Source organism: Lithobates pipiens, unplaced genomic scaffold (genome assembly GCF_037356315.1).
Source record: "Lithobates pipiens isolate NorthernLeopardFrog02 unplaced genomic scaffold, aLitPip1_a1.2 Scaffold_30, whole genome shotgun sequence".
NCBI lineage: Eukaryota > Metazoa > Chordata > Amphibia > Anura > Ranidae > Lithobates > Lithobates pipiens.
Genome location: NW_027507791.1, coordinates 46411632 through 46432326, shown reverse-complemented (window position 1 = coordinate 46432326; position 20695 = coordinate 46411632). Strand labels below are relative to the sequence as shown.

Below are 20695 nucleotides of genomic sequence, written 5' to 3'. Positions count from 1 at the left end.
CTGAATGTCCCATCTCACTGCCCTCCTTTCACCCGTCACACGTGAATTGTGTACCAATGAATCCGCGACCACTTGACGTTTTCCTATGATGCAAACATTTCAGGAAACACTTAAGATCTTGAGCGTTTCCTTTATTTATGTAATAAAGACCTAGATAAAAATGCACTCACAAGCAACTCGGGGAAACATTCACGATCCTTTATACATTAAAGTAGATGGCCAGGTGTATTAGAGGTGCTGGATTCGAACGATCATAAGTTCAGGGTTGAAGAACGTCAATGGAGCTCATATGGAGCACAGCAGCTCCGTTGAGGCTGCTCTGAACTAAAACAGGGTGGCCTTTATCTAGAGCAGGGATCTCCAAACTACGGCCCTCCAGCTGTTGCGGAACTACACGTCCCATGAGGCATTGCAAAACTCTGACATTCACAGACATGACTAGGCATGACGGGAATTGTAGTTCCTGAACAACTGGAGGCCGTAGTTTGGAGACCCCTGATCTAGAGCAGTAAACAAAAACTGCAGAGGGCACAAGCTAAGTGTAGGACTGTCCTAGCTATGTGGTCAAACCTAGTGGTGGCTGCATTCGGTCCAAGTCTGCTGCCACACTATCAGAATGAGACTCCTATTGAGAGAATTTTGGTGCACAGTACCGTGGTGGGGAGCATTCCTCAGACAAGGTTATCTAGAGCCCAGGGCAGCCTCCCCTCCCTGCCCACCCCTTGTCCCTGCTCTGGTGGGGAGATGGATTGATAAGCTATGATCTACCTTTGCTTGTGAGTGCATTTTTATCTAGGTCTTTACTACCACAAGTAAAGGGTCTTGCAACAGAGCCTGCGCAATCTTCCATTTGTGAAACATAGTTTAGCTCCTCTGTGATCGGTGGAACAGCATTGGATTGGTTTGGCCTGCTCTGTGTTACACAGAATACTGGTCTGATTGCTCTCCCCTGCATTCTGGAAGGATTGTAGAGCAGCTTGAATATTTATGTAAACCAGCCAATCCCTGGGAGAGGTGTGTATCCAGAAGGTGTCTGGGGAACCCATAAATGGTCTGATGCACCAAAGCAGAGGTCTTTTGGATCCTAGGTGAGCCGTGCTGGAGGAGTTCCCTGTCTAAGGGGCTCTGTGACCTATGGGCAGTCCGCTGAGATCATCCAGGTCCCAGTCACCACTTTGGCTGGGGGGGGGGGGGGCAGGGGTGCTAATCCCTAAAAATCTGGGCTTCCTGTTCTTTTGTCTGGAGAAGCAGTAGGAGGCTGGGTGGAGGATAATAATACCCTCGCAAATAGTTTTAAATAAAAGTTGCAAATAATTATTCTATATATACCTAAATAAAACAAAAAAAAAAACAAAAAAAACTCAAATTGAATTAGAAAGCAATTTGTTTCTTATAAAGTAAAAACATTTAAAGTGATAGTAAAAAATAAATAAAAAATACCTCCTTCACATCACAGTTCCCCCTTCACATCAGAGTCCCTCCATCATGTCAGAGTCCCCCCCCTTCACAACATATTCCCTCCATCACATCAGTGTCCCCCCTTCAGATTGGAATCCCCCCATCACATCAGAGTCCCCCCCATCATATCAGAGCCCCCCAATCACATCAGAGTCCCCCCAACACATCAGAGTCCCCCCCAATCACATCAGAGTCCCCCCCAATCACATCAGAGTCCCCCATAATCACATCAGAGTCCCCAGCACAGATTTCACGTCGGAGGTTATCCATCACATCAGAGGTCCCCTTCGCATCAGAAGTCCCCATTTACTTTAGAGATCCCCCTAACCTCAGAGTCCCTTTTCATGTCAGAGGTTCTCCCCTTCATCATAGAGTCTCCCCATCACATCAGAATCCCTCCTTTATGTCAGAGGTCCTACTCCATCACATCAGAGGGCCCCCCCCCTCACATCAAAGTCCCCCCTTTGCATCAGAACTCCCCTTTCATGTCAGAGTTCCCCCTTCACGTCAGAGTCCCCCCCTTCACGTCAGATATACAGATTTGAGTCCCCCCTTCACGTAAGATATACAGATTTGAGTCCCCCCTTCACGTCAGATATACAGATTTGAGTCCCCCCTTCACGTCAGATATACAGATTTGAGTCCCCCCTTCACGTCAGATATACAGATTTGAGTCCCCCCCTTCACGTCAGATATACAGATTTGAGTCCCCCCTTCACGTCAGATATACAGATTTGAGTCCCCCCTTCACGTCAGATATACAGATTTTAGTTCCCCCTTCATGTCAGATATACAGATTTGAGTCCCCCCTTCACGTCAGATATACAGATTTGAGTCTCCCCTTCACATTTGAGTTCCCCCTTCATGCCAGAAGTACCCCTTTTGCATCAGAAATCCCTTAACATTAGAGGCCCCCCTACACATCAGAGTCCCCCATCACATCAAAGGTCCTCCATCATGTCAAAGTTCCCCCTTCACGTCAGAAGTTCTCCCTTTCATCTCAGAGTCGTCGTTCCACCCCCCCCCCCCATCACATCAGAATCTCTCCTTCATGTCAAAGGTCCTCCTCCATCACATCAGAGGTCCCCCTTCAAATAAAGTCCCACCTGTGCATCAAAGGTCCTCCATCACCTCAGGGTCCCCCCCTCCCCCCCCCCCGCATCACAGAGTCCTCTCATCCACCTATGATCCGAGGCAGACTGGGTCTCGTGTTTGCGGCTCCCCAGGTGGATCCCTATGGCACCCCTGGGTGCAGCGGCACCTCAGTTAATAAGCACAGTTTTAAATAACCCGACTTCCTCTATCAATACTCTGTCTTCATCTAAATCCAATACATCCACTCCCATCCATCCCTTGTGCTCAAAGGAGCTTGTAATCTAATGCCCCCCACCAGGGTGACACACGGGCACACTGCTGGAAGAGGAATAAGACCTCAGTGTGTGTGTTATCGCAGGCGGACTCCATTAAGGTGACCGCTGAAGGGGAATAGGACACATGAAGGACGAGAAGAAGAAGAAGAAGAAGAAGTGGATGGGATATAAGAGCCCCAATATTGACTTACCTCCCACCAGAGAGTGACAGGTCGCCAGGATGAGGGCGCAGGAGCCCAGGAGCATCCCATCCATCCGGAAGGTGCTGGGGATGGACATAGCGGAGGATGAGCCTTGCTTGTTCTGCCTCGGCTGGCTGTGCACAGGAGGGGGTGGGTGGGGGGGGATTGAAGTTTTTTGGTCCAGCAGCTGCCCCCTCCTCGCAGGAACTTGTACTGAGAACCTCCAACCACTCTGATCTTATGAAGGTGGTAGAGAGAGAGGGCTGAGTCTGCTGAGGGGCCAATCAGACGGGCTTGGATGGGACAATTGTCTCATCAACAATACAAATCCTCCAACACAAATACTGAGAGCATCAAAGATTGGGAGATTAGAGCAGAGTTTACATTTAATATATATATATATATATATATATATATATATATATATATATATATATATATATATATATATATATATATATATATATATATATATATATAAATATAAAATCAGTTTATTTTTTTAAAACTGAATTTTTTTTTTAATTAGTTTAATTATAAATTAAAAAAAACTGTTTATTTTTTTAATATATAATTAAACTAAATGTTTTTTTTTTTTTAATCAGTTTAAGTATATGAAAAAAAAAAAAACGTAGTTTAATTATATATATATTATAAAAAAATCTGTATAAATTATATATATATATATATATATATAAATATATATATATATATATATATATATATATATATATATATATATATATATATATATATATTATTTTTTTTATAAATTTAATATATATATATATATATATATATATATATATATATATATATATATATATATATATATATATATAGATATAGATATATATATATATATATATATATATATAAAAATATAAAATCTGTTTATTTTTTTTTAAAACTGAATTTTTTTTTAAAATTAGTTTAATTATAAATAAAAAAAAAACTGTTTATTTTTTTAATATATAGTTAAACTAAATGTTTTTTTTTTTTTAAATCAGTTTAAGTATATGAAAAAAAAAAAAACTTAGTTTAATTATATATATATTATAAAAAAAATCTGTATAAATTATATATATATATATATATATATATATATATATATATATATATATATATATATATTTTATAAATTTAAACTGATTTTCTTTTTTATTTCTTTATATATACACACACATTTATACTGTTTTTGTATATATATATATATATATATATATATATATATATATATATATATATATTATATACACACACACACACACACACATTTACAAAGTTTTTTTTCATATACTTAAACTGATTTAAAAAAAAAAAAACATTTAGTTTAATTATATATTTAAAAAAAAGTTTAAAAAAATAAACAGTTTTTTTATTTATAATTAAACTAAATTTAAAAAAAAAATCAGTTTAATTATATGAAAAAAAAATCAGTTTAAAAAAATAAACAAATAATTTTTTTTTATATATTTAAACAATCATTTTATCTATTTTTTTTTTATATATTTAACTTTTTTTAATTTTTTCATATAAACTGATTTAAATAAATAAGTTTATTTTTTTATAGATTTTTTTTTAAATCAGTTTAATTATATGAAAAAAAGTCAGTTTAATTTATATATATATATATATATATATATATATATATATATATATATATATATATATATATATATATATATATATATATATTCAGTTTATATTAAAAAATAATCAGTTTAAATATATATATATATTTTTTAATTCAGTTTAATTAGATAAAAAAATATATATATATAAAAGTTGTTTAATTTCATGCAAGGAAACAAGTTTAGCAGCCACAAAAAAGCAGTAAAAAGCCATGTTTTGCATGTGAGTTTATGCATTGAGGTGTGCTCCCCTCCCACGTGTTAATTCGCGTCCCTGCATCTGGCACTAACACATTCTATTGGACATTAGGATGCATAAATGCAGGAAAGCACCTTGTGTTGGTGCACTTTGATGTGCAATTAGGTGTTTTTAAGCCTTTTGGTGCTCATTACCCCCCCGGTGCTTGCATGGGACAATTGTCTCTTCAACAGTACAAATCCTCCAATACAAAGACCGAAATCATCAAAGATTGGGAGATCGTCTCAGACCTCGCTCACACTCAAAATACTGACGCTTAACAAAGGCCCCTATGGCGTTATTGCGAATTGTTCGTCTGACCAGCGTTTGATGTGCATTAAAGGTGTTAAAAATGCTCCTCAAATGCCTTCTTTTTTTTTTTTGGCTGTTGCAAACAATGCCTGACTCGCTAGCACGTTTATGGCACGTAACATAAGCCGCTTGCCGACCGCAATACGTAAATATACGTTGCGGCTTGCAAGTGGTATTTTTTTTTTTCAGCCGGCGATTGGCTCTCATTAAATTGGTCAGATCAGCTAATTAACTGCTGGATCGCTTTCAAAAGCAGTGGGAGGGGACACCCCCCCCCAATCCTGGCGCTTGGCGGTTTTTCACAGGCTTAGCGTTTTTACCAGCGCCCGAGAAACGATCTGACAGTTCGCGTGGCTGGCCATAGAGGTTACCAGGGACCAGATTGCCTCTATGACCTTGGAGGACCGGAGTAACGCCATGACGTCACTTCCAGTCTAGGGCAGACGTAAACGTTTTATTTATTTTTTAAAGCAAAAGACCAAAATATTTTTGTTTGATCTTTTGCTTTTAAAAAAGGTAGAGGAGAGATTTGGGTTCGTCCTCCCCTCCTGACTTACCGTTTATACCAGCGCGCCCAAGGAATGATCCTACAGTTCGTCCGGCTGGCAATAGAGGTTACCAGAGACAAGATGGTCTCTATGGTCTCGGAGGACCGGAGTGACGTCATGATGTCTCTTCTGGTCTAGGGCAGAAGTAAACAATTTTTTTTTTTAAAGCAAAACAAAACAAAAAAAACAAAAAAAAAGATACATCATTTTTTATGTTACCAAAAAATGAAGTTATATATTGGTGTGTGTGTGTTTTTTTTTTTTTTTCATTAAAATTCAGTGTATATTTTCCTGAAAAATTACATAAAAAAAAAAATGTATAAAAAAAAGCTGCTGCGCAAATACAGTGCGACATAAAAAAAAAAAATTACAATGATTGCCATTTTATTCTCTATGGACTTTGCTAAAAAAAAAAAAAAAAAAAATCATAATTTTATATATAAATAAAATATTTAGGGTTTCTAATTTTCTAGAAAAAAAATATTGATTTAAACTTGTAAACAAAAAGTGCCAGAAAAGGCCCGGTCGGCAAGTGGGTATGTATACTTGAATGGTCCACATGAGGCTTCGATTTTGAAGCGCAGCATTTTGCACACGCGTTTAGGTGTGCCAAGCGTTTGGGCATTTATTGATTTAATTGGCCAGAATATTAATTAAATTCTGCGCATAAGTGAACGCTCAAACGCTAAACGTGCCTATCGTTTAGACACAATCAGTGTTTTTTTTTGTTGTTGGTTTGGTTTTTTGGCCAAAAGCTTCTCTCCTTAAAGAATTCATAATAAATAAAAAAAAAAAAAAAAAACCTGAACGCATTGGTGGTGTATTCTTTTTTCAGCCTTAACTCTCCTCTTCTCTGCATGCCTAAAAAAATAAAAAAATAAAAAATAAAAAACACATACAATTTTTAATTCATTTTAAAGGACAAGACCACCATTTATAAGGGGTTTCTTGTTGCCCTCAAACTTGCGGTGTAATATTAGGCCTGGTTGCCTGCAAGATCTTCAAATCCCATACTGCCCCCCTGAAGCTCGAGGTGCTTCTTACTGCAGAAATGATGGGATTATTTGGATTTGGGGGAGCCAACGGTGAGCCGGGGTCTGGGATTGCTTGCTACAAGTTCCATCCATCGTCACAGTTGAGCGCACCGGCAGCGGCATTGTGACGTCACAGTAAGTTGTACCCCAGCTGCTCTTCCCTCTAGCCCTATAACAGAAGGCCCCAACTTCTGTGCGGAGGGACTCAACAGAACAGAGCACGCTGGCAGCAACGTGGTGACATCACAGTAAGTTGCATTCCAGCTGCTCTTCCCTGCCACCCTATAAGAGAAGACCCCAACCTCTGTGCAGAGGGACTCAGAAGAGTGCGCTGGCAGCAACGTGGTGACGTCACAGTAAGTTGTTCCCCAACACCTATTCCCTTCAGTTCCATAACAGAAGACCCCCAACCCCAGACAGAGAGGCTCAGCGGAGTGCGTTGGGAGCAACGTGGTGAAGTTACAGGAAGTTGTACCCCAGCTGCCCTTCCTCCAGCTCTATAAGGGCTGCTACCTCCGTGAAAAGGGCCTCAGAAGAGTGCGCTGGCAAAAATGTGGTGACATCACAGTAAGTCACCTTTTTTCCAGCCCCATGACAGAAGGTCTGTACTTCCCTGCAGATCCAATCAGCAGAGCAGAACACCAGTGATGTCACAGTAAGTTGTATTCCAGATGCTCTTCCCTCCAGCCCTATAATAGAAGATGTCTACCTCCATGCAGAGGAACTCAGCGGAGTGCGCTGGCAGCAACGTGGTGACGTCACAGTAAGTTGTTCCCCAACACCTATTCCCTCCAGTTCCATATAAGAAGATCCCCAACCCCAGACAGAGGGGCTCAGCGGAGTGTGCTGGAAACAACGTGGTGACATCACAGTAAGTTTTGCCCCAGCCATCCTTCCTCAAGGCTTATAATAGAAGACCCCCTACCCCAGACAGAGAAACTCAGTGGAGTGCGTTGGCAACAATGTGGTGACGTCACAGTAACTTGTTCCAAAGCTGCTCTTCCCTCCAGCTCCATAACAGAAGATCCCAAACCCCAGACAGAGGGGCTCAACAAAGTGCGCTGGCAACAACATGGTGACATCACAGTAGGTTGTACTCCAGCCTTATAACAGAAGACCCCCAACCCCAGACAGAGGGTGGGGCTCAGCGGAGTGTGCTGGAAACAACGTGGTGATGTCACAGTACGTTTTGCCCCAACCATCCTTCCTCAAGGCATATAACAGAAGACCCCCAACCCCAGACAGAGGGGCTCAGCGGAGTATGCTGGCAACAACGTGGTGATGTCACAGTACGTTTTGCCCCAAGCATCCTTCCTCAAGGCATATAACAGAAGACCCCCAACCCCAGACAGAGGGGCTCAGCAGAGTGTGCTGGCAACAACGTGGTGACGTCACAGTACGTTTTGCCCCAGCCATTCTTCCTCAAGGCTTATAACAGAAGACCCCCAACCTCAGACAGAGGAACTCAGTGGAGTGCGCTGTCAGCAACGTGGTGACGTCACAGTAAGGTCGCTTTTTCCTCCAGCCCCATAATGGAAGGGATTTAACAGAATATGCTGGCAGCAGCACAGTGATGTCATAGTAAGTTGTACCCCAGCGGCTCTTCCCTCCAGCCCTATAACAGAAGACTTCTACCTCCGTGCAGTGGGACTCAGCAGGGTGCGCTGACGACGTGGTGACGTCACAGAAAGTCGTAGTCCAGCTGCCCTTCCTCCAGCCCTATAACCCTCACAGAGGGACTCAGCAGAGCATGCCAGCAACCGTGCCAGATGTCATTGTCACATAGGAGAGAATTGGGGAAGTGGCGACGTGAGAAAAAAATAATGCAAATGTGTAATGGGGGGTGGGGGGGGGGGGTTGGGGGTGTTACTTGCACTTTAAATGTCTATCTCCTGACTGAAGGATGGTGTTATCAGTACAGTCATGCAGTGTGGGCCGACATCCTCTGTCATGTTTTTAGTTCCCATCCCTCCCAGGGTGAGATGGAGGTTATCACTTCTGACTTCCATCCTGTAACCTCGCATAGTGACACATCCACCACTCCTCCGCCTCCCCTGCACAATTGTCCCGGCTCCTCTGCAGGACTGAAATGACTTACTCTGATATCACCGCACACTGCGAGCTGCTCACAATGTGCATCAGAAGCTGCAGCAAGTCCAATAGAGCCCCCAGCCTCATTTCCTGGCTGGAGGACATCGTCCACCTTTCATCCCCAGTCTGACTGTCCCTGGCCCCGCTCCCTTTCATTCATTGGGCTTCACTTCTTTCAATCTTGGAGGCTCAGCCCTCCATGTGGTATCCAAATGGAACATTTACCTCTCCAGACTGACCTTTTCATGTTTGCATAACTCCTCCCACTGCTTGCATCAGAGATGAGGGTCCTTGGGAGGAGTGCTGTAACGTTTTCTGGAAGCATCCCGTCACCCTCCCACCAGCCATAATCTGACTGCATTGCATAGAGAAGCACAGTGATGATGTCACCAGGTCTTAAAGGAGCAGCGATGATGTCACCAGGCCTTAAATGAGCAGCGATGATGTCACCAGGCCTTAAAGGAGCAGCGATCATGTCACCAGGCCTTAAAGGAGCAGAAATTATGTCTACAGGCCTTAAATGAGCAGCGATGATGTCACCGGGTCTAAAATAGGCAGTGATGATGTCACTGGGTGTAAATGAAAAACGATAATGTCACTAGGTCTTAAATGACCAGCGATGATGTCACCAGGTCTTAAATGAGCAGTGATGATGTCACTGTGTTGTAAATGACCAGCGATGATGTCACCGGGTCTAAAATAGGCAGTGATGATGTAACTGGGTTCTATATGAAAAACGGGTCTAAAATGACCAGTGGTGATGCCACAGGTCTAAAATGACCAGCGATGATGACACCGGGTCTAAAGTGAGCAGAGATGATGTCACTGGGTTGTAAATGACAAGTGATGATGTCACCAGGTCTAAAATAAGCAGTGATGATGTCAGGGGTATAAAATAAGCAGTGATGATGTCACTGTGTTGTAAATGACAAGCGATGATGTCACCAGGTCTAAAATGACCAGTGATGATGTCACCGTGTCTAAAATAAGCAGTGATGATGTCACGGAGACTAAAATAAAGTATGTAATGAAAACAAAGGCTTTATTTTTAATGTCATGGGGGGGGGGGGGGGGGACCAGTAAAGACAAAGGTGGGTTTTAATGCCCGGACGGCGCCTTGCCTTCTGTATCACGTGACTGCTGTGATTGGCTCTCAGAAGCCTTGACCGGAAGCGGCTGGCGACAGCTCATGTAGCATGCTGGGAGCGCACACTGAGCACGCTCCTAGCGCCATGGTTGTTTATCATGATAACGAGTCTGCTGATTTAAAAAAAAAAAAAATAGGTCTTTGAGCCAATAAATCCATCCTTATATATAATTTACAAACTACTATATGATTGATAGCGGCGTGCCGCGCGTCCGCAGAGAACGCACATTAAGAGCTCCAGACTCTAATTGAAACATAAAGATCTACAACTAATCCCCACATAATGAAAACACACAAAGTCGCCTCTAAGCCCCGGTTCACACCGGAGAATTTTCACATGTCAAATCAACGGAAATTGCAATGGCACCGTCCTAATCGGTGTGATGCCGCATCTGCGGAGCTGCAGCGATTTCAAAAAGTAGTTCCTGTGCTACGTTTTGCGATTTTGTGCTGCGATTTACATTGACATCTGTGCAGAAACCCGCAACAGAGGTCTCTGAAATCACGGCCAAAATCGGGACTGACAACGATCAGAATGATTGATCGGATCCCATAATAGAGGACGTCATCAACGACCACGGGGGAGGGGCTTATTCACATGTGCCGCTTTTACTGCAGTGGGCGGCAAAACTGCGGCTCAGCTGCCTTGCTTTTACCCGCAACATGGACTACATTGCTTGGTTTAGGCGGGTGGCATAACCGTGGCTCAGATATCTGCTTTTAATATAAGAGATAGAGATAGATAGATAGAGAGAGATTTTCCATTGAAGTCAATGGGTCGCGATTTTGCATTGAAGTCAATAGGACACGATTTTCCATTGAAGTCAATGGTGACACGATTTTTGCATTGAAGTCAATAGGGGGCGTTTTTGCATTGAAGTTAATAGGGGGCGTTTTTGCATTGAAGTCAATAGGGGGTGTTTTTGCATTGAAGTTAATAGGATGCGATTTTGCATTGGAGTCAACGGGACACGAATTTGCGTGGACATCAATGGGGCCAATTTTTGCATTGAAGTCAATAGGATGTGATTTTGCATCGAAGTCAATAGGAAGAGATTTTGCATTGCAGTCAATAGGGGGCACTTTTGCATTGAAGTCAATGAAATGCAGCACGCCATTATCATCCCCTTTTTTTCTCCCCCATTGGCAGGACGCTGATAACCATATTTTCGGCTGATAAGTTTTGGTCGCCGATATATATCAGTGCATCCCCTAGTATAACCCCTGTCAGGTTTCTTCTTTTTTTTGCCACCTGTGCCCCATTATGAAGATAAGCAAGTTATTATTAGTTCGTTATTATTTCAGGATTTTCAGGTTTTTGGATTTACTAATTTACGAGTTTTCGAATTTGTTGAAATTCGTAAAAAATGAATAAATAAATTTGGAACAAATTGAATTGCACGTGTCTAGTTGGGATGTTGCTGTGTATTGTGTCATATTGTACAGTGCAGTGTATGTGGTCGGCTCCTGTCACCAGGATGGAGATATACACCCAGCCTCTCTATACATAGGCAGACGGTATATATTTCACTCCTCCGATGTTCCGCTTATGTGGCGATTTGTCATGTTATGTCTTCGAAAGAGCAAAATTTCACGGAGGTCAGACCCTAAAATTAGACCGCCATGTGCCTGCGAATGTTGTCACCCGACCCCGTCCATTCGGCGGCCCCAAATTGGTGCTCCGAGGAATAATACCGGACGGAATGTAGAGGGAAAAAAATATTCTTGTTGCCCAGCCAATCAAATTCTTCCCTTTAGTTCTATCGTGCGGCACTGAAAACATGAAGAGTCAATCTGATTGGAGGATTCTGACCAGACACGTCTGATTGGTTGGATGAAGCACAGCCAACGTTTAATTTAATACGGGGATCAGCAAAATGATGACTTTTCCATCATGATTATTATTATAATAATAGAATAAAATAAAATATAATAATAATAATATATTAAAAATAAATAATAATACATAATCTATTAAAAATAAATAATAATACAATATATATATAGTATTATTATTTATTTTTAATATATATTATGTATTATTATTTATTTTTAATATATATATATTATTAAAAATAAATAATAATACATAATATATATTAAAAATAAATACTAATACTAATATATATATATATATATATATATATATATATATTTATTAAAAATAATAATACTATATATATATATATATATATATATATATATATATATATATATATTTATTAAAAATAATAATACATATATATATATATATATATATATATATATTTATTTATTAAAAATAACAATACTATATATATATATATATGTATATGTATATATATATATATGTATATATATTTATATTTATTTTTATTTATTTATTTATTTATTTATTTATTTTTTTTCTTGTTGCTGCCACTTCAGTGAACACTTTTGAGAGACTTGAATCAACTCTACCGTTCATCCTTGTCCCTTCTTGTTTCAACATCATTGTAGCATGTATCTATTACTTGAATACGTTTTTTTTTTTTTTTTGTTTCCCCCACCCCCCCTTGGGCTACTAACATGCCATCTCGCAGTATACATCCATTTACAAAATATTGTCCCTCCCGACCCAGTTCCACCCACCCGCGTCCCACCATTAGGTCTCTCCAAGTATCTAAAGTCCAGCCCTTGCGGCCCTTAGTACTTCTGCCATCCTTTCGACGTATCTCGGTGATTGCTTATATTTTACCCAATCTTTCCATCATTTTTCGAACCCTACTTCTCCGCTCAACTTTAAAAGCTCTAGATTGTAAATTTTGTTAATTTTACAAAACCAGCTTTTCAAAGAGGGGCTCGCTAGACCTTTCCACTGGCGGGGGATTAAACTCTTTGCTGCGTTTAGGAGACATGGTATCGATATTCTCCTATATTGTTTGATGGACATGCTGACTCTGGAGCAGGCAAACCCTTGGCTCTTCTGGTATTTTAAAACCCGAGATATATATTAAAAATAAATAAATAATAATAATAATAATAAATATATATATATATTTTCTTTTTTTTTTAAATAATATATATATGTTTTGTTTTTTAACATACTGTTACCAGTAAGTGTCTCTGATCATCGCCACACCAGTTAAATAATGACGCTGTACTGCACTGGTGACACTATGTAAAAAAATAATTTTTAAATAATTGTTTTTTGAAAATTTCTTACATTTTTCAAAAAGTTGTGACAAAAAAAAAAAAATATATATATATTAATTCATCAATACTGATCTCATTTCTTGAAGCCTAAAAACACAAGGACAGTACGAATACCCCCCAAATGACCCCTTTTTGGGAAGTAGACAGCGTCCTCATAAAACTGGTGTGGCAGTGATCAAGGACACTGACTGGTGACAGTATGTAAAAAAAAATAAAATAATATTTTATACATACATATATATATATACATACACACACACACATACAATTTTTTTTTTTAATATTTTTTATTACTTTGTTTTATTTTTATACAGCTGATAATAATATTTTTTTCAAAACAAACAGAAAAAGACTGCACGTTTAAAAAAAAAAAAACATGTTTTTGTTAAAAAAACAAAAAACTTAGCAAATAATCTTTTTCTTCAAAAAATTTAGACCAAAATAAATTCTGCTGCATCTCCTTGGTGAAAACTACACAAATGAGTGTAAATTATTTAGTCTGTAGGAAAGTTATAGTCCACAAACTATGATCATATATATATATATATATACACACACACACATTATATATATATATATATATATACAGCAGAATAAATTTTGGCCTAAATCTGGCCAAAATTTATGAAGAAATATTTAATTGCAAAATGTTTAACAAAAACAAGTTTAAAAAAAAAACAAAATCGGTCTTTGTTTGTTTTGCAAAAATAGGAAAAAAAATAAAATAAAATCAGCGGTGATTAAATGCCATCAAAAGAAAGCTAAATATCTGTGAAAAAAAAATTATTACATTTTGGTTTGGTTACAGTGTAGCATGACTAATTGCCATTCAAAGCGTGACAGCACTGAAAATTGGCCTGGGCAGGAAGGGGGGTAAAAGTGCCCAGTATTGAAGCAGTAAAGGAACTTTTTTTTATTTTTTTTTGTATTATTATTATTTAAGGGCTCTTCCATACATGCAATCCTTTGGATAGGATTCCTGATTGAGGGATTAAAAGGGTCAGTTTCGCTCCACTTGATACAAATACAGATAAGATCAGTAAATTGACTTTGTCTCGGTGTTTATTTTCGGTATCTATAAATCCTCCGGGAACAATTCCCCAATTTACCACCAATTTCTCTCCTAACCCAAATCATTTACAAAGACTGTCGCCTGCCAAACAATTCCAATTCTCACCCTAATTAGAGATCCCATTGTATGTATGGGGGGGGGGGCGGAGTCATCACACCGGTATCTATGTGCTGATATCTCATTGGCTGATATCATTTTGGATTACAGACGGAGACGGTTTGTTCTCCTATCACTGAGTATCTGGTAGAATTGGGGTTCATGCACTGTATCCTTCAGACATTGCAGGAAAAAAATAAATAAAAAAAAAACCCCACAGTAAAGGCCGCGTTTTATTTATTTTTTTTTTTTTTGCATGTGCGTTCGGCATTAATGCATTCTGTTGTCCAGAATATTAATTTAGTCTGCCCATTAAAATGTATTAACGCACATTAAATGTGCCCAGCCTCAACACGCGTTTATGCATTTTTTATTTATTTTTTCCCTCAGCCCAAGCCCTCCTCTTCAGAATGCCCGAGAGTTCTGTCATTTCCAATTATACGATTTAGACTCTAGTGCACTGCTGAAAAAAATTGTTCATTTTCATTTCATTCGTTCGTTTCTTGTTTTTTTTTGTTGTTTTTCCGGTCATTCGTTTTGATCGAAAATTTGTTAAGTCTAATAAAATTCAGAGAAAATTTTCAATTCACTATGTTCCATTCGTTGAGATGCGGTATTCGTTATTTCCAACGTTCGGAAAAATCCAGGAAATTCGGATATTCAAAAAATCCTAAAATAGGAACGAAAAGCCAAAAATAATACCCAACTATTAAAATTATAGGTATTGGAATTTCCTTTCAAATTTGGCTGTTAGTGAACGTAACGAATACGAATTTATCCGAAGTTACGAGTTATCCGAAATAACGAATGGCCGCATCTAAAATGAATGGAACGTAACGAATAAATAGTAATAAAAAAAGTGTTTATTATTATTCATTTGTTACGTTCCATTCGTTTAGATGCACCATTCGTTATTTCGGATAATTTGTAACTTCGGATAAATTCGCCTTTGTTGCGAAATTGTGGTGTCATTGGCTCGTTTCCTCGCGCCAGCCGTGGTCCGCACCTGTGCCTCTGGACCCGGCTGGAAAACAACAAGCACCACAGGTGTTCACCCCAAAGCTCAAAAACACGTTTGTGTGATATATATATATATATATATATATATATATATATATACATATATATATTTTTTTTTTATTTTTTATTTATATATTTTCAAATTCAATGGACAGTGTTGGTAGAGCAGTGGACAATTTTATGTTAGTAGGGCAGAGGTTGGTGTCAGCAGAGCAGTGGGTGGTGTCAGAAGGGGCAGAAATTAATCTTAGTAGTTTATTTTTTATATTACTTTTTTTTTTTTACAATTTGCTTCTGTTTTTTTTTTTTTTATATTTTATTTAAATAAATTTTTTATATATATATATATATATATATATATATATATATATATATATATATATATATATATATATATATATATATATATATATATATATATATATATATATATATATATATATATATATATATATATTTTTTTTTTTTTTTTTTTCTTGTTGCTGCCACTTTTTTTTTTTTACAATATTTTTATTGGTTGTTTTAAAAACATTTTTATTGTTTTTTTTTTTGTTTTTTTTAAATTTTTAATTTTTTTGTTTTTTTTTTAGGAGCCCCCTTGGGTCTAAACAGACCCCTGATGCCTCACTTTTGAGACATAGAAAGGGATCGAGGACAGAGATTCCCCAGTCCCTTTCTCTGCAGCCAAGCAGCAGTGAGAATCTTCCCAGCACAGGGTCATTGGGGTGTGCCCCCGGACTGATGTGCGCTCTAGGCCCGGCGCCTACCATGCCTATAAGCAGTGGCGTCGAGGGGGGGGGGCCTGATGGTGGCTGGAGCCCCAAGTGGGTCCCCAAAAAGCCCGGGCATGCACAGTTCTATTATTAGCCCCGAGTGCCACTGCAGAGCAGGGACCGATCTGACCCAGAGTGCGGCTGAGTGACATAGCAGGTCCCGCCTTCTAGAGCCTGCAGTGCCTATGATGGATGTCCCACTGGTCCAATGCGGGGACCGTGGGATGTGTGAGGTCCATAGGCGCTGCAGGCTCCAGAAGGCAGGAATTACAATGCGGCCACCACGCCACTGTCAGAAGATCCACATTTGGAGCTCGGGCAGGCGGCTCTCCTCTCCACTCCTGTCCTGTCATCATGGCTCTGGCTGCCTGGAGTGCCTGCTGTCTACTCTACTGTGATGGGTATGCCGCACGCTATGACTGAGCTTCAGGAGGAGGTCACGTCACCTGAAGTGTGGTCAGGTAGGTCAGTATATGTCAGGTAGGTCTGCGTGGGTCAGTGTAATGGTCAGTGTGGGTCAGGTAGGTCGTGTAATGGTCAGCGTGAGTCAGTGTAATGGTCAGTGTATCATGTCAGGTAGGTCGGTGTAATGGTCAGCGTGGGTCAGGTAGGTCGGTGTAATGGTCAGCGTGGGTCAGGTAGGTCGGTGTAATGGTCAGCGTGGGTCAGGTAGGTCGGTGTATCGTCAGCGTGGGTCGGTGTAATGGTCAGCGTGGGTCAGGTAGGTTGGTGTATCATGTCAGGTAGGTCAGTGTAATGGTCAGTGTGGGTCAGGTAGGTCAGTGTGATGGTCAGTGTATCATGTCAGGTAGGTCAGTGTATCATGTCAGGTAGGTCAGTGTATCATGTCAGGTAGGTCAGCGTAATGGTCAGCGTAATGGTCAGTGTGGGTCAGGTAGGTCAGTGTAATGGTCACTGTGGGTCAGGTAGGTCAGTGTAATGGTCAGTGTATCATGTCAGGTAGGCAACACTGCCAACCTCCCCTCCCCCTTGGGGCTGGGACTCTGTTTTATTATGCCACCTAGCACTGCCCCTGCCTAGTTAGCACCAGCCCCACATTGGACAGTACGGCCACCAAAGTTGACAAAAGGGGATCATTTTTGAAATGCGTTGAGCGACCCGCGGGATGTAAAACACTCTCATCCGGCCGCCTTTGTGGCTCAAGGCCGGGTTCACACCTAGCGTTGTGTGAATAGACGTTTATGTGTTTTTTCACAATACGCACACAGGACCCTCATTAAATGTAAACGGGCTTCTGTACGCTGCACACAATAAAACCACCACAGTAACTTATGTATATTTTGGGGGCGCTGAGCTTTGCGCGTTTTTTTAAACGCGATAAAATGCCCATCTGCTTGCCATGTTTGGGGTGCCATTAACAACGAATGCCCACTGCAAGCACGACGCATGCGTCGCATTGGTTTTGGGTGCGTTCGCAAAACTCTCTTCTACATACCCACCACCAGCACTACTCCATAAAACAGGCGGAGCGCGCCAGCAAGGATTGATTTCGCTGTGACTTGTGCACTGGCACCATCTAGTGACCAAATCTGGATATTCAGGCTGTTCTACTATACTGTTCATAATATATATATATATATATATATTGTTGTTTTATTCCTTTTGATAAGCCGATTTCCTCGGCAGGTTGGACATGTGTGCGGTTGGCATCAGAGACCCAAAGAGACATCATTGCTTGAGGAGGGGGGTGGGGGGAGCCTAAAAGTAGAACTAAAAAGGCAGAGCTTCTTTTATTTTATTTTATTTTATATTTTATTTTTTCTATTTCTTTTAATTTTCCTTGTTCAAACATTTTATTTTATTAGACAATGTATGATGCAATAAATGTAGACTTTGGTCCTATTTCTTTTATTTTAATGTGTGAAAAATATTTCCCTGCGGCCCAGTCTCTGAAGTATGTCACAGTACAAGTTGGCATTCATAACTTTTGCACAAACCAGTCAATATACGCTCTTTGGGCTTATTATTTTATTATTATTTTTTTTTTACCAAAAATAATGTAGCAGAAGACCCAAATACCATTTATGAAAAAAAAAAAAAATTCCACAAATGCACTATAGCAGAAATTTTTTTTTTCAAAAGTGTCTGCTTTTTTTTGTTTATAGCACAAAAACAAAAAAAAACAAAAAACACAACAAATATCACCATTTTGTTTTTACAGTGATTTCCTACGATCGTCAACTCCATCTAGTGGCCATAATGCGGTATTTTGTTTTCACAGTGATTTCCTACGATCGTCAGCTCCATCTAGTAGGCATAATGCTGTATTTTGTTTTCACAGGGCTTTCCTACGGTCGTCAGCTCCATCTAGTGGCCATAATGCGGTATTTTGTTTTCACAGGGCTTTCCTACGGTCGTCAGCTCCATCTAGTGGGCATAATGCTGTATTTTGTTTTCACAGTGATTTCCTACGATCGTACTGGCCATTGGGACTACAGGGAGTTTCCCGGTGGGCCGATGGCTCAGTGGGCCACTCTGATGCAAGGGGGCTGGTGATGGGACACTCTGATGTAAGGGGCTGCTAATGAGACACTCTGATGTAAGGGGCTTGTGATGGGACACTCTGATGTAAGGGGGCTGGTGATGGAACACTCTGATGTAAGGGAGCGCTGATGGGACACTCTGATGTAAGGGAGCGCTGATGGGACACTCTGATGTAAGGGGGTGCTGATGGGACACTCTGATGTTAGGGGGTGCTGATGGGACACTCTGATGTAAGGGGGCTGGTGATGGAACACTCTGATGTAAGGGAGCGCTGATGGGACACTCTGATGTAAGGGGGTGCTGATGGGACACTCTGATGTAAGGGGGTGCTGATGGGACACTCTGATGTAAGGGGGCACTGATGAGAAACTCTGATGTAAGGGGGTGCTATTGAGACACTCTGATGTAAGGGGGTGCTATTGAGACACTCTGATGTAAGGGGCTGCTGATGGGACACTCAAAATGTAAGTGGGCTGGTCTAAGGATAAAGTCCAGGGCCAAATTTCTTTCCCAGTCCAACCAATGGCTCCATCTAGTGGCCATAATGCAGTATTTTGTTTTCACAGTGATTTCCTATGTTCATCAGCGCCATCTAGTGGCCATAATGCGTTATTTTGTTTTTACAGTGATTTTCTACGATCTTCAGCTCCCTCTAATGGCCATAATGCGGTATTTTGTTTTTACAGTGATTTCCTATGGTCGTCTTCTAGTGGTCCTGTAAAACTAAAATAATGCCTAATGGCCACTAGATGGAGCTAAAGATCATAGGAAATCACTTGTAAAAACAAAATGCCACGCTATGCCCACTAGATGGAGCTGACAATCTTAGAAAATCACTGTATTTAGGAAAATATGGCCAGAATTTCGCCAAGGATGGGCAAAGGTTTGTTACATTCGTCCAACAACTTTGTTCATAAATAGACCCCCTTAGCCTTTTTTTCGCAGGTCTGGCCATCATTTTCTTACTTTTCTCTACAGTGATTTCCTGTCACTTTCAGCTCCATCTAGTGGCCATAATCCAGTATTTTTTTTTCTTTTCTGACTATTAGAGATATTATTATTTCATAAAGATATTTGAGGGAAAAAAGATCACTTGATGGAGCTGAAAGTGATAAAAAAAATCACTGTATTAAGAAAATTACAGCCAGAATTTGGTCAATGATGGGCGAATGCTTGTTACATTCGTCCATCAAGTTTTAGTTTTATAAATAGCCCCCCTTAGTGTTTTATATATATTTTTTTAATACATTGATTTCCTATCATAGCTCCACCAAGTGGCCATAATACAGTATATTCATAGGTAGATATAGGAAATTATTGTATGAAGGAAAATACAGCCAGGATTTTGCCAAGGATGGCTTGTTACATTCACCCTAATTTTTCTTTTTCTTTTCTTTTTTTATTAAAAGACCCCTTAGTCTTCTATTACAGGAGTAATGCTTCTTTTTTTTTTTCGTTTTTTTTCTAACAGGTATTTTTTTTTTAGATATTTCAGAAAAAAATGGCCACTAGATGGAGCTGATGATCATAGGAAATCACTATATTTGGGGAAATACAGACAAAATTAGGCAATAGTCTTCTATTACAGGAGTAATGCTGCTTTTCTTTTCTTTTTTTTTTTCTAACAAGTATTTTTTTTTCTGAGATATTTTCAGGAAAAAATGGTCACTAGATGGAGCTGACGATCATAGGAAATCACTATATTTGGGGAAATACAGACAGAATTAGGCAACAGACTTCTATTACAGGAGTAATGCTTTTTTTCTTTTCTTTTTTTTTCTAACAGGTATTTTTTTTTTCTGAGATATTTTCAGAAAAAATGGCCACTAGATGGAGCTGACGATCATAGGAAATCACTTTATTAGGGAAAATACAGACAGAATTAGGCAATAGTCTTCTATTACAGGAGTAATGCTTTTTTTCTTTTCTTTTTTTTTTCTAACAATGTTTTTTTTTTCTGAGATATTTTCAGGAAAAAATGGCCACTAGATGGAGCTGACGATCATAGGAAATCACTGTATTAGGGAAAATACAGACAGAA

General features: G+C 39.6%; 1 protein-coding gene across 1 annotated transcript in view; it reads right to left on the bottom strand.

Moving 5' to 3' along the window:
- The window catches only part of CA14 (carbonic anhydrase 14), an 88111-nt gene extending 84932 nt beyond the window's left edge, over positions 1–3179 (bottom strand). The window contains exon 1 of the mRNA XM_077464161.1: positions 3020–3179. Within this exon, the coding sequence (XP_077320287.1) occupies positions 3020–3107 (88 nt within the window). The 5' untranslated portion in view covers positions 3108–3179. The remainder of the gene's footprint in view (positions 1–3019) is intronic.
- Positions 3180–20695: the final 17516 nt, after the last annotated feature.